This window comes from Gossypium raimondii, chromosome 5 (assembly GCF_025698545.1).
Source record: "Gossypium raimondii isolate GPD5lz chromosome 5, ASM2569854v1, whole genome shotgun sequence".
In the NCBI taxonomy this organism is placed as follows: domain Eukaryota; kingdom Viridiplantae; phylum Streptophyta; class Magnoliopsida; order Malvales; family Malvaceae; genus Gossypium; species Gossypium raimondii.
The window spans coordinates 13,590,223-13,602,612 of NC_068569.1; the positions used below are offsets into that span (position 1 = coordinate 13,590,223).

Sequence of the window (12,390 nt, forward strand, 5' to 3'; positions counted from 1 at the left end):
ATACTTGATAAAATAAAAATTGTTGGTATATATATGTAAAACAAGCTTCAAAGATTCAAAGTCTATAAAAATTGAAGAAAAACCATACCTTAAACTTCAAAAATTCAAAATCTATAAAGGAAAATGATGAAAGGGTTTTCTTCTTTTTTTTCCCACAAACTTTCGTGAGAAATATGAGAAACAACTTATCTTTCTCTCTTTTATATATATATATATATATATTATAATATTTTATAAATTACTCTTTATGTATATATATTATAATATTTAATAAATTACTATTATTTTAAATAAGATGTTAAATAATAATTATTTAATGAAAATATCATTTAAAGTAGAGGTGTTTATGGGTCGGGCCGGGCTCAACTAAAAATTCATGTCCATTTATTGGGCTCGGACTTGGCCCGACTCGAAAAATGGGCCTAAAATTTTTCCCAAGCTTGACCCGGATAAAAATACTAAAACCCGAGCTAGACCCGGCCCGCCTATATTAATTTTTTATATTATTTTTATATAATTTTTAAATATTTTCCAACAAATTAAAAATAAATTTTAAAAAATATGTAGACTTAAATAACACTAAGATAAATGCAACTTCACAAGCAAATGCCTCTAAAATAATAACAAAATTAACAAATGTCTTTAAAATAATAACAAAAATTAACAGTAAAATAAGTTTTATACAATATCCAAACAATAACAACAAAATAGTAGCAACATAATAGTAAAATGGTAGCAAAATAGGGAGAAAACAACAAAAAAATAACATTCAAAAACAAAAAAAAAAAGCAGATTTTTTTTTGTCCTTTAAGAATTTGGAACAGGTCGGACCGGGCCGGGCTCGGGCCAAAAATGCCTTACCTAAGGCTCAGACCATTTTTTAAACAGGCCTTATTTTTTGTCCAAGCCCATTTTTTGGGCCTATATTTTTGCCCAAACCCTCCCACATTTCGGGCGGGCCTTCAGGCCAGGCCGGGTGGCCCGACCTTTAATCAGGTCTAATTTAAAGTCATCATGAAACTTTTGATTTTTTTTAAGTAATAGTAAAATTGTCATTAAGTTCTTTTCATCAAAATAAAATAGGATAATTGCACTTTAATCTCTATACTTTTCTAATTTATTCAATTTAATCTCTGAACTCGATACTGAATTTTTAACTTAACCACATACTCCTACTAATAATCCTTTATGTGTAACACCCCTTACCCGAGACCGTTGCCGGAGTCGAGCACGATGCATTACCTAACTTAACTTACTAGTTCGGAGCATAAAAATTTTCTTTTAAAATTAATTCACTCACGTTCATTCAATATGTCCCTAAAAAGGAATCTCGAGACCCTAAATCATGCAATAGAAACAGTTCGGGTCCAAACCGGGAACATTAATAATTTTCCGAATACTAAAACAAATCAAAATAATTCATTTCACTATTCATAATAAAACTGTTCACCCGCGCAACAATCACTAATTTAATTATAACTCAAGTTACGAAACTCAAAATTTAGATCCGTAAATTTTCCCTGAAACTAGACTCATATATCTTCTTACCATAAAATTTTCAGAATTTTTGGTTGAGCCAATTAGTACATTTTATTCTTTAAAGTCTCCCCTGTTTCATTATTCAACAGCTCTGACCCCTCTTCACTAAAAATTAATTATCTCATTGTACAGAATTTAGAAATCATTCTCGTTTGTTTTTAAAATGCCATAGTATAACTATGGTCTTGCACATAATCACATATCACACACCGAAGCCATAGCCCAGTCATGGTCTTACATGGAAGCATATATCACACCGATGCCATATCCCGGATATGGTCTTATACGGAAATCACATATCACATATTGCCATGGTCCAACCATGGTCTTTTCCGTCAATGCGTATGAGTCACTGAACGAAAGTACTAAATCAAATGTTCCACTAAATTAGAACTTTTATTCAAACATTTATATTTTCACAATTATCTCAGTTTAATAACATTCATATAAAATAACATACCATAGCATTCATGAAATTTCAAAGTATAATACAACATTTCCTGCCAACCACAATCTCAAACAATGAATTTACTCAATTGAGCTCAATATCAAATATCAACTTATATTCCAACATTTAGCTTCAATTGTACTTACAAATACTTGTCAAATTAAGGATCGTCTTACGGATTTGAGTACATCGTTTGCCCGATGCCACGATTTGCTTGAATATTTTACGATGCTATAACTCAGTATGGTTTCCTTCACTGAAACACCATACCTACTTTTCACAACTTAGTATGGTTTTCTTCATTGAAACACCATACCTACTTTTCACAACTCAGTTTTATTGTTATAATTAAATTAGTGACTGTTGCGCAGGTGGACAGTTTTATTATGAATAGTGAAATGAATTGTTTTTGATTTGTTTTAGTATTCGAAAAATTATTAATGTTCCCGGTTTGGACCCGAACTGTTTCTATTGCATGATTTAGGGTCTCGAGATTCCTTTTTAGGGACATATTGAATGAACGTGAGTGAATTAATTTTAAAAGAAAATTTTTATGCTCTGAACTAGTAAGTTAAGTTAGGTAATGCCTGGTGCTCGACTTGGCAACGGTCTAGGGTAAGGGGTGTTACACTATGTTTTTATGTCTGACGATTTTCTCTAAAAACGATCACAATTTATTATATTATTATTTATTTATAGATCACTTATTCAAGGATTTTCACCATAAATATTATTCTTATCTTTTTTTTTTCTTTTAAAGTTGGGATGTTACTGATAATATGCTTCAACGCCTTTGAACCCACATCCTCTTATATTGACAACAATGCGCAGTCAATCAAACTATTACTCAATCAACCATTATTTATGAAAGTTATATATATAAACTATTAATGAAATGAATACAATCTACAAACAAATTTAAAATGATATCATAGATGTAATAAAATAATAAATTAATAAAAAGTAGTTGACAATCTTTTATATATATATAAAGTCTATTGGTACTAGAGATTAAAGTAAACGTTAGAGGAGGCTAAAAGTAAAAGTTAAATTCCCTTAAAAAACCACTCTCCATTCTTCCCTAAAAACAGACCGCAATATCCAACAATAGTCTGAAATCTAAAGTGACCTTACAATTGGGTAAATTTCATACGTGAAAAACATACCCAAACATGCCAATCAGACTTCTCAGCAGGGTTATATGATTGAGCAGTCAAGCCTATGTTTAGAAGAAAGTAGCATTAGCTGAGAGACAAAATGGGGTGGTGATCCTTGCTTACAATCCAACCCCCCCCCCACGGGACCCACAACTCCATTTATACTTACCACCACAACACATCAACTTCCAAACTCCCCGACCTAACATCTTCGTTTCTTGTAGGTGAACTGAAGAAGAACAAGACTCAAGACCTGCAGCAGCACCTTCCTCAATCTATTCAATTTAGAACAGGTAAACTTGATTGTTTTTATTTTTAATTTCTCTTTTTCTTCTTTTTTTAATCCTCGATGGCGTGGGTATTTTATCTTTCTTTCATTTACTCATAATCTGCTTCTGTATACAAATTAAATGGTTTTTGAATAGCTGGTAAGATTAGCCTCTTCTTTTTTAATAAATCTTGTATATGTAACTCCTTCTTTTCCTTTTTCTTTTTTGGGCATGATTTAACACAATCGTTATTCGTTAATTTCTTCCTAAATGGCTGGAAAAAAAACCAAGTCTTTGATTTTTTTGTGTTCTTTTAGCCGTCGTTCCTAACTGTCCGGAGCTAGACCGATCGGAATTTAGCTTCCGTTGTTTTATTGTCGAGAATCTTTGTCTCATCATCGTTGCTTTCTATTAAAGCAACTGTAACTGGAGCTGGTAAAAGGTTCAAACAAAATGACAAAAGCTAGACCTTTTTTTCTTCTTCTTCTTCTTTATAAGTGGGCGAAGATAGATTAATTTTATTAAATTTAAAATGCAACAAATTATTTTTTAGAAAGGATCATCACACCCGTAAACATATTTAATTTTTTAAATATGATAATTTTCTTATAGAGATTTATAGTTAAAATGGATATCATGGTATTTTTTATTAATAAAGATTCACATCATGAATTGTCTACCAAATCAATAGTGGATAAGCAACGTCTAGAGCCTATAACTCATTCTACAATTTTATATTTCCAATTGTTGAATGCTTTCCTTATATTCTATCCTATTGTGTTGATATATAAATAATCTTTAAAAAGAAAAAGGTGTTTCTTCTGTCGGGTGCGGCTCAATCCCACGGTTCACCACTGCCGACCTGAAAAGTGAAAACAATAGAAACAGACTTCACCATTTGGTGCCCTTGGGAGCAAGGCAATCGCGCAAACCAAACGTTATCCATTACAAAATGATCCTGTTTTGGAAACGTTAACGTCACATATAAATGTTATTTTAAAAAAGGAATCAAATAATTAGCTACATAACTGACGTCATAGATAGTTTGACTAATAAAATATTAACTCGTAAAAATATCACAGGGTCCAGAATGGTCAGTCAAATATCATTTCTCACAGCCTTTTGGCAACGCTGACATTCTTTTAAGTTTTAACAGATAAAGCAACAAACTTCATTTCGGGCTTGCTTTTGTTTTCTTTACACGTTTTCTAACAGCAACAGGAAACTACCAGCGCAACAAACATGTCTTCGCACCACCTCTCTGAGATGGACTCCACCACAGATTCCGTCGCCTCCTCTCCACGCTCCGAACACCTTGCTCCTCATGATGCCCATACACGTGTACGGTTCATGTGCAGTTTCGGCGGCAAAATTCTACCTCGTCCGCACGATAATCAGCTCTGTTACATGGGCGGTGATACGCGCATCGTCGCCGTCCATCGCTCCACATCCTTCTCAGCATTCCTCACCAAGCTCTCCAAACTCTCAGGCAATCAAATTAATAGTGAAATTTCTCTTTTTAGTTGTTCCTTACGTCACATTTGCAATATCGTTTTTGATCTTTTTTGTTTACTTATCAGGAATTGTCAACGTGAGTGTTAAGTATCAGCTTCCAAACGAGGATCTTGACGCGTTGATTTCAGTGACTACCGACGAAGATCTCGAGAACATGATGGAAGAATATGACCGGTTAGCACAGAATCACAACCCTCGGCTAGCTAGGCTTCGTGTTTTTCTCTTCTCCAAAGGCGATGATGACTCACGACCCAGTAGCATCAACTCACTCATGGACGGCTCGGTTAATCGTGAACACTGGTTCTTCGATGCACTGAATTCTGGCCTGGAACGTGGCCGTTCCGAGGCGTCCTCGGTCGTGTCCGAAGTTCCCGATTATTTAATTGGGATGGAGAATTCCGAAGAGGGCCAACCTCGTGACCCGAAATTAAGGACACGTCAGCTTTTGCATGAGGACGTCTCGCTTTCGGACACGGGTTCTCCTGCCCCGGATGTTTCTTCTCCCTTTTGTTCGACGTCATCAGCTCCTACTGTACCTTCTATGCCCCATCTCCCACCCGTTAAGACTAGACCCGACAACACCGAACAGGTTATGGAGTCAAAGCAAAGCCAAACAGAGAGTTTTTTGGAGCAACCCATTTTGCACCCAACCGCATATTCGGGTAATCCCATGTGGCATTATGTTTCAGATTCTCATTATTCTGCTCCTCCCGTACAGCAAATTCCCGTTTATTATGTTCCGGGTCCTGCTCAACCCGGAAATGTTCAACTTCAACCCGTTCAAATCCAGACACAGTACGTTCAGCAGTATCCAGTTCCCGCGGGCCAAATTCCAATTGGGTATCACCAGCCGGCTCCTGGTGTCGGTCAAGCATACAGGCCAGTTACATCCTTGGATCCTTACGACCCGGCATTAAGAGTGGTTCCTGATGGTGTGAATCAACCAGTATATTATGGAGTTAGAAGTTCGGGTCCGGTTCCAGTTTACCCTGGAATGGCTCCCCAGGGTGGAGAGGAAATGGCTAGACGTGGATCGGATATGACACCGGGTCGGGTCCCCCACTCAGGACAGTAAGTATTGGTTATATATATTGGCAATATGGCATGGTAATTGCGTAAATTTACTAAGGTTCTATTGATGGAAATCATTAATAATTTGACGTTGAGTGATAAGTTGATTGTCATTAGCTAGCTATTGGCCTTTTGGAAGATGAAAACTTAGGTTATCGTTTTCTGATTTCAAGAAACAACACTTACATTTGATGTATGCGTTTGAGACATTTTCAAGCATATATGTATGGAGTATGATCTTTGGCGTACATCAAAGAATTCCAAATATGTATATATTATGTTCGGCATTTATTTGAATATGGATGACATAAATTAAAATTGTCTGGGGTTCTTATTTTTGGAACGAAAGTGTTAATAGAAGAAACAAGATTTGCATTAAGTACACATATATAGTGTTTCCTTTGATGGTATACTAACGTTGGTTGTTCTTTTCCCACTTCGTATTGTTGGTGTAGTTGACAGATATACATTCGAAAGAATCTTTAATTTTGCGAGCATAATACCAAAATATGAAAGTCTGGGCCATCGGATAAAGGGTGATTAACCAAATATGCCTTAGTTAAAGCCGAAAATGGTGTATAAATGTATTCAGAAATAGTTGTTGCAAGCTTCAAACTTGGCTGATAGTTGAGTGCCATCAAGGTGAAAATCATGAAACTCATAAACTTGGACTGACCTTTCTTCCCAATTCTGGCCATGGGCTATAGATTACAAACTAAGGTTGGACCGTGTCTATGAATTGAAGGCCATCGCTCCGAGCGGTAAAAGCCCGAACGGTTTAACAAATTATGGTGATGGGCTGGGTAGGCACCTTGCCCCTACTTTCGGGTACATACTAAAGCCATTTTCATTGCATATAATATTTTGCATCAGGTATTTTGATTTAAAGCTGGACTGCGTTTGATATGAGGACCAGACCAAGCTTAGGGTGGTCCAATACAAGCCCCCTCCAGTCAGCTGCGACCCTCGTACAGCAGAAAATTGATGTTAACTATGGCCAATATGGTCCTAAGTCAACATATATAGACTGTCTGTGTGAGCTATGATGGAAAGGTGAGCAGGCTCAACAAGATTGGAAACAGAATTTAATTAGTTACAGGTTGGTCCTCTTCCGAAAGTTTCATGCAGATGAAAGGGGTCGACACTGAATCTGATGTCGACTACTGCAGCAATGCCCCTACCTATGTTGTTTTTAGGTTTAATTATTGCATTAAATTTGCTTGGTCCAACACCTAAGTTTAGTTCCAGAGGCTACATTGATTTTTGTCTTACGCTTCTCCACGTCTCACTCTAATTGATTTGAGTCTTAATTTAGTTAGTATCATTATTGCTGTAACAATTTGGAGGATATAAATTCAAACACACTTAAACACATAATATCCTCTATTTTAAGGATTTAGATTTAGGGTTATACCTACTTTCACTACACCAAAACAAGCTTTTACACTACACCAAAACAGGCTTTTACACTACACCAAAACAGGTCTTTAGCGGCGTATTTTGTGGCGTTTGGACAACAAACGCCGCTAAAAATTGAACATTAGCGGCGCATTAACGAAAACGCCGCTAATAATAAGCAATAGCGGCGATTCACAAAAAGCGCCGCAAAAAAATAAGGCCAACAACATCGTTTACTGAGTTTTTGGGCCATTAGCGGCGTTTTTACAAAAGCGCCGCTAATGCTCCTGTCTTTAGCGGCGTTTTCTGAGAAGCGCCGCAAAAAACCTAAGGGCAATTTTCTTTGTTTTTGGGCCTTTAGCGGCGTTTTCTTAAAAGCGCCGCTAATAATTTGTTTTTTAGCGGCGTTTTTCTGTAAGCGCCGCTAATAGTAATAAAAAACCATTCCAATTATCTCATGATTTGATATATATTTTTATTATAAGATGAATATTTCGTTGTATTTATTATATATTGGTCAAATTTACATTTAAATGATAACAAATAATATTAATGTTTAATACAAAATGTTTTTATTAATTAAAGAGAAGTCCTAATTAAGTCCTAACTATTTATTATTATTTTTCAATCACAGTTTATTTAAACTACTTTAGTAGAAAAAAATATATAAAATTATGAGTAAAATAAAATATAATAAAACTTAAATTGTTGTGTTGTAAAGAATAAAAATAGAAAAATTTTGATATATAGTTCACTAAATTAATATATAAATCAAACAAAGTAATATAAAACACCAAATTAATATCGTGATTAATAATATTATATATTATTTAATTAGTCGGGTTAGTACGGATAATGATGAATAATTATGATAATATGCATGGGACATGGCATATAGCTTCCTAAAACGATGTGGAGTGGGCACCAAACTCTAATAATATTTTTGTAGTCCATGCCCCAGTAGAATGGGTTGAAACATCGATCTTTTTCTCTGGATAATGATATGCAAAGTGAGATGCTTAGGGGTTAGGGGTCTAGAGGTTAGACGTTAGGCTTTAAGACTTAGGGTTTAGGGGTTTAGGGTTATAGGGGTCGGGTTAGGGTTTAGGATCTAGATTAATTTTTTTAATTTATATTTTAAATATATGTTCTTTATGTACGTAATTGTAAAAGAGATAATAATAAATTTAATAAACTGAAATTATGAGTATATATATAGTTGAAATTATGGCTTAAGAGATATATATTAATATATGTTATATTTAATTACTGAGATTCATACCATTTGATATTATAAGAATCTAAAATATTTGTTTTGTACTACAATAATATTATGATTGGGATTCTTGGTTTTTGTGTTTGGGGTTTAGTTTTCGGGGGTAAGGGTTTGTGGTTTGGGGTTTGGGGTTTGGGATTTGGGTTTTTGAGTTTAGAGTTTAATGTTTGGGGTTAGGGGTTTGGAAATTTAAGGGTCGGTTTGGGGTTTAGGGTTTAAAGATAAGTTATGATATAATATTTGATTTTGGGGTTTGTTTATGGTTGTTTCTAGTTTTTGGGTTCAGGTACGGTGTTCCGGCTAACGGGTCACGGGTCATGAGTTTTAGGGTTTAAATGTGGATATTTTACAATATAATTCGAATTAAATTAAATTTAAATTATCAATTTAATAAATATATATATGAAAAAGGATTAAATCCCAGAAGCTTACAAAAATTAGATGGTTTTAGGGTTTAAATTGTATTCATTGAAAACGATGTGTTTCTAGTGGATTTGCATTAGAATTAGCGGCGCTAAACATGAAACGCCGCAATAGATGAAATAATACCGGCGTTTATTATAAAAGCGCCGTAAAATCTTGTAAGTTGTGAAGAAAATCGGCGCCGTTTTCTTATTACATTTAGTGGCGTTTTATACAAAACGCCGCAAGTATGTTTTCTTTGTTACGAACGGCGTCGTTTTCCATTGTTATTAGTGGCGTTACACCCAAAACGCCACAAATATATTTTAAAGATTACACGAGTTTGCGTTAAACGACTGCGTTTGACATTATATTTAGTGGCACTTATATATAAACGCCGCAAACTCGAAATGGTGTTACGAAAAACGGCGCCGTTTTCTTATTATATTTAGTGGCGTTTTAGATAAAACGCCGCAAGTATGTTTTCTTTGTTACAGAAATGGCGTCGTTTTCAAGGATATTTGTGGCGTTACACCCAAAACGCCGCAAATATATTTTAAAGATTACATGAGTTTGCTTTAAACGACTGCGTTTGACCTTATATTTAGTGGCGCCTATATATAAACGCCGCAAAATCGAAATGGTGTTACGGAAAACGGCGTCGTTTACTTAGTTGGTTTTAGTGGCGCTTTTATTAAATGCCGCAAATTTGCATTATAACTTAAGGAAACTGCGTCGTTTTCCATTGTTAGTAGTGGCACTTTGCTTAAAATGCCGTAATGTTGTTTTAATTTTAATACAAACGATGCCGTTTTCTATATATTATTCGTGGCGTTTTTTCTAAAACGCCAAGAGGTTTATTTACTTGATGGGGAAACGACTGCGTTTGGCGATATAGTTAGTGGCGTTTGTTTATAAACGCTTCAAAGGGGTTAAATATGTTGACGTAAACGACGTCGTTTGTTTTCCACCATTTTGACCGAAACAAAACCAAATTAATTCCCCGATTCTCCACCCCCCCAAAACAGACATCTCCCCCAAATCCCTAAAATTTCCCCTAATCCCTAACAGTTCCCCAACGTAGTCCAGAACGGCGCCGATTTCTTTGCTGCATCACAGCCTCCGTGCGTATCCGGTACCGCAACCATCGGTAAGTTCGTCAACTTCCTTTTTCTTTTTCATGCGTGAACATTTTCTGGAGACTGGAATGCCGATTTAAATTCAAACTGCATGCTTCTTATCCGTGCGTCTCCGTACTTGTTGCTTGTGTTCTGGGGGGATTTGGTTCAGCTTGCAATCCCCATGTGCTAGTCTTTTGCTTTGACGTCAAACGCATGCATATACATTATCTCTTTTAGGGTTCAACAACCAAGAGAACCCTTCAATGGATATTAGCAGGAAAAATGTTAACTTGTTAAAGCACTTAGCCAAATTTCAATAATTTAGTTACAACCGCCTTAGTTTAGATTGCTCGCTAATTACAATAGAATCTTCCAAACTGCTTACGTGACAACCTATTTTTGAAAGAACTAATTTTCTCTTAATAATCTCTTTGGAAGTATCAATTCATGCTTGAGAAATATGATCTCACTCATCACGTGGATCTCTCTAACAATCAATTCAATAGCACTTTTCCTTCATTGCTAATTATATAATATTAACAAATATTGAGTCACTTTTCTATCAAGCAATGAGTTTCAAGGCATGATTTTGCTCTGTGTTTTTGTCAATTTGTCAAGGCTAAATGAACTTGATATTTCTTTTAATCACTTGGAAGTGGAAGCAGAGATGATGTTACCAAGTTGTCAAAAACAATGATTTGTTGTCATTTTGATTTTTGATATGCTTGATGTGGGGTTATTTAATTGTTAACTTGTTAGCTTGTTCAGTACTGCTAATTTATTTATTCGTTATTACTTTTTCAATGTTAAAAGTTGACAGCACACATATATGCAGTAAAGGTTTAGTGTTTTAATATTTTCTAAGTCTTTGAATTTTTTTAAAATCGTTTGTGCATAGATGGCATTCTTTTTTTTTAACATATTTGGTTCTCATATTGATAAAGTTTTACAAACTGAAAAAATATTTGCTGCTAACTGATCATGGTTCATCTATTGTAGGCAGAATTAATATTTGGTGCAATTATTTTCATATCTGACCATTGACATCTGGTTTGCTGCCTGTGTTTTGGCCAAACTATTGTTTGGGCAGGTACATAAAAATTCATATACATTTTCCCTTATTTATATGCATTTTCCCAAATTACTTAACCAAATTTATGTTTCTGACTGTAGTCTGTCTTTGTTGGTGTGAGTGAAGTAGACAAAGTTGAGTGAAATATTAATGTATGTTTTAGTTCATAACTTAAATCAGATCTAGTTTTATCATGATGATTTTTGAAAAATGTTTCTTTTGCGGCACTGGTTTTGTATACATGCAATTGGTTTTGGTTGTTTTCCTTTAGCTTATGTTTCATTTTACTTATTTTACAACTGCCATGTACTTTTCTGACTTATGTTTTCTTGTATTATCCATCAACGATTGTTATATATGTTGAGCAAAATAAAAGCAATTTAATAAATTGTACTTGGGAATTACATTAAAATATTTTATTTTAAAATTATTCAAATTTCGAACTATCGTTACATTCAATAACAAATTAGTCCACTTTCTTTTCACATTTCAGTTTCATTGATATCAAATATGCTTAATTGTTGTATACATATTATTCTATATTGCAAGTAAATTATTTGAAAATGAAGGTTATTTATTTCTAAATAATATAAACATTTGGTTAAAAGCTTGTATAGTTTTAAAATAATTATATGTTTTCCTCCAAAATTTTTGTTTTTCCTTTAGTTGCTATTTTAATCACGGAAATTTAGTTTGTTTTGTTTTCTTTTATTTAATTTGAATCTTGGAAAAAATTTCAAACTTTGACCGATTTTTAAGTTTAATTTTAGATAACTTACAAAAATTTTGTTAAAACTAACATAACATACATAATTTAATTCAAAGTTACTGACTATTTGTTTTAAAGTTAAAATTCACATAACATACATAAATTAAAGTTACAATTTCTTAACTTATATAATATTAAGATAACTTATATAATATTACATAACTTATATAATGTTAAGATAAAAATCGAATTACATAACTTACACAATATTAAGGTAAAATTTCTAATTACATAACTTATACAATATTAAGATAAAATTTTGAATTACATAACTTATATAATATTAATATTACTTTTATAATATTAAGATCAAATTTCAATTACATAACTTATACAATAATAAGGTAAAATTT

The 12,390-nt window shown here is 33.8% G+C and overlaps 1 protein-coding gene across 3 annotated transcripts; it reads left to right on the forward strand.

The window, feature by feature from the left end:
- The first annotated feature begins 4,655 nt into the window (after window positions 1–4,655).
- On the forward strand, window positions 4,656–7,376 carry LOC105769443 (uncharacterized). 3 transcript variants are annotated; one of them, XR_008196153.1, is made up of 4 exons: window positions 4,656–4,902; window positions 4,994–5,999; window positions 6,455–6,760; window positions 6,873–7,376. XR_008196153.1 is itself a non-coding variant. In XM_012590080.2 (3 exons), exons 1-3 carry the CDS (start codon window positions 4,656–4,658, stop codon window positions 6,901–6,903), a joined length of 1,284 nt encoding a protein of 427 aa, XP_012445534.1. In that variant the 3' UTR covers window positions 6,904–7,376. The 3 variants fall into 3 exon arrangements, 2 of the variants coding, with proteins under 2 accessions (XP_012445534.1, XP_012445537.1); XM_012590080.2 differs by lacking the exon at window positions 6,455–6,760; XM_012590083.2 differs by lacking the exon at window positions 6,873–7,376 and having other exon boundaries at window positions 6,455–6,852.
- Window positions 7,377–12,390: the final 5,014 nt, after the last annotated feature.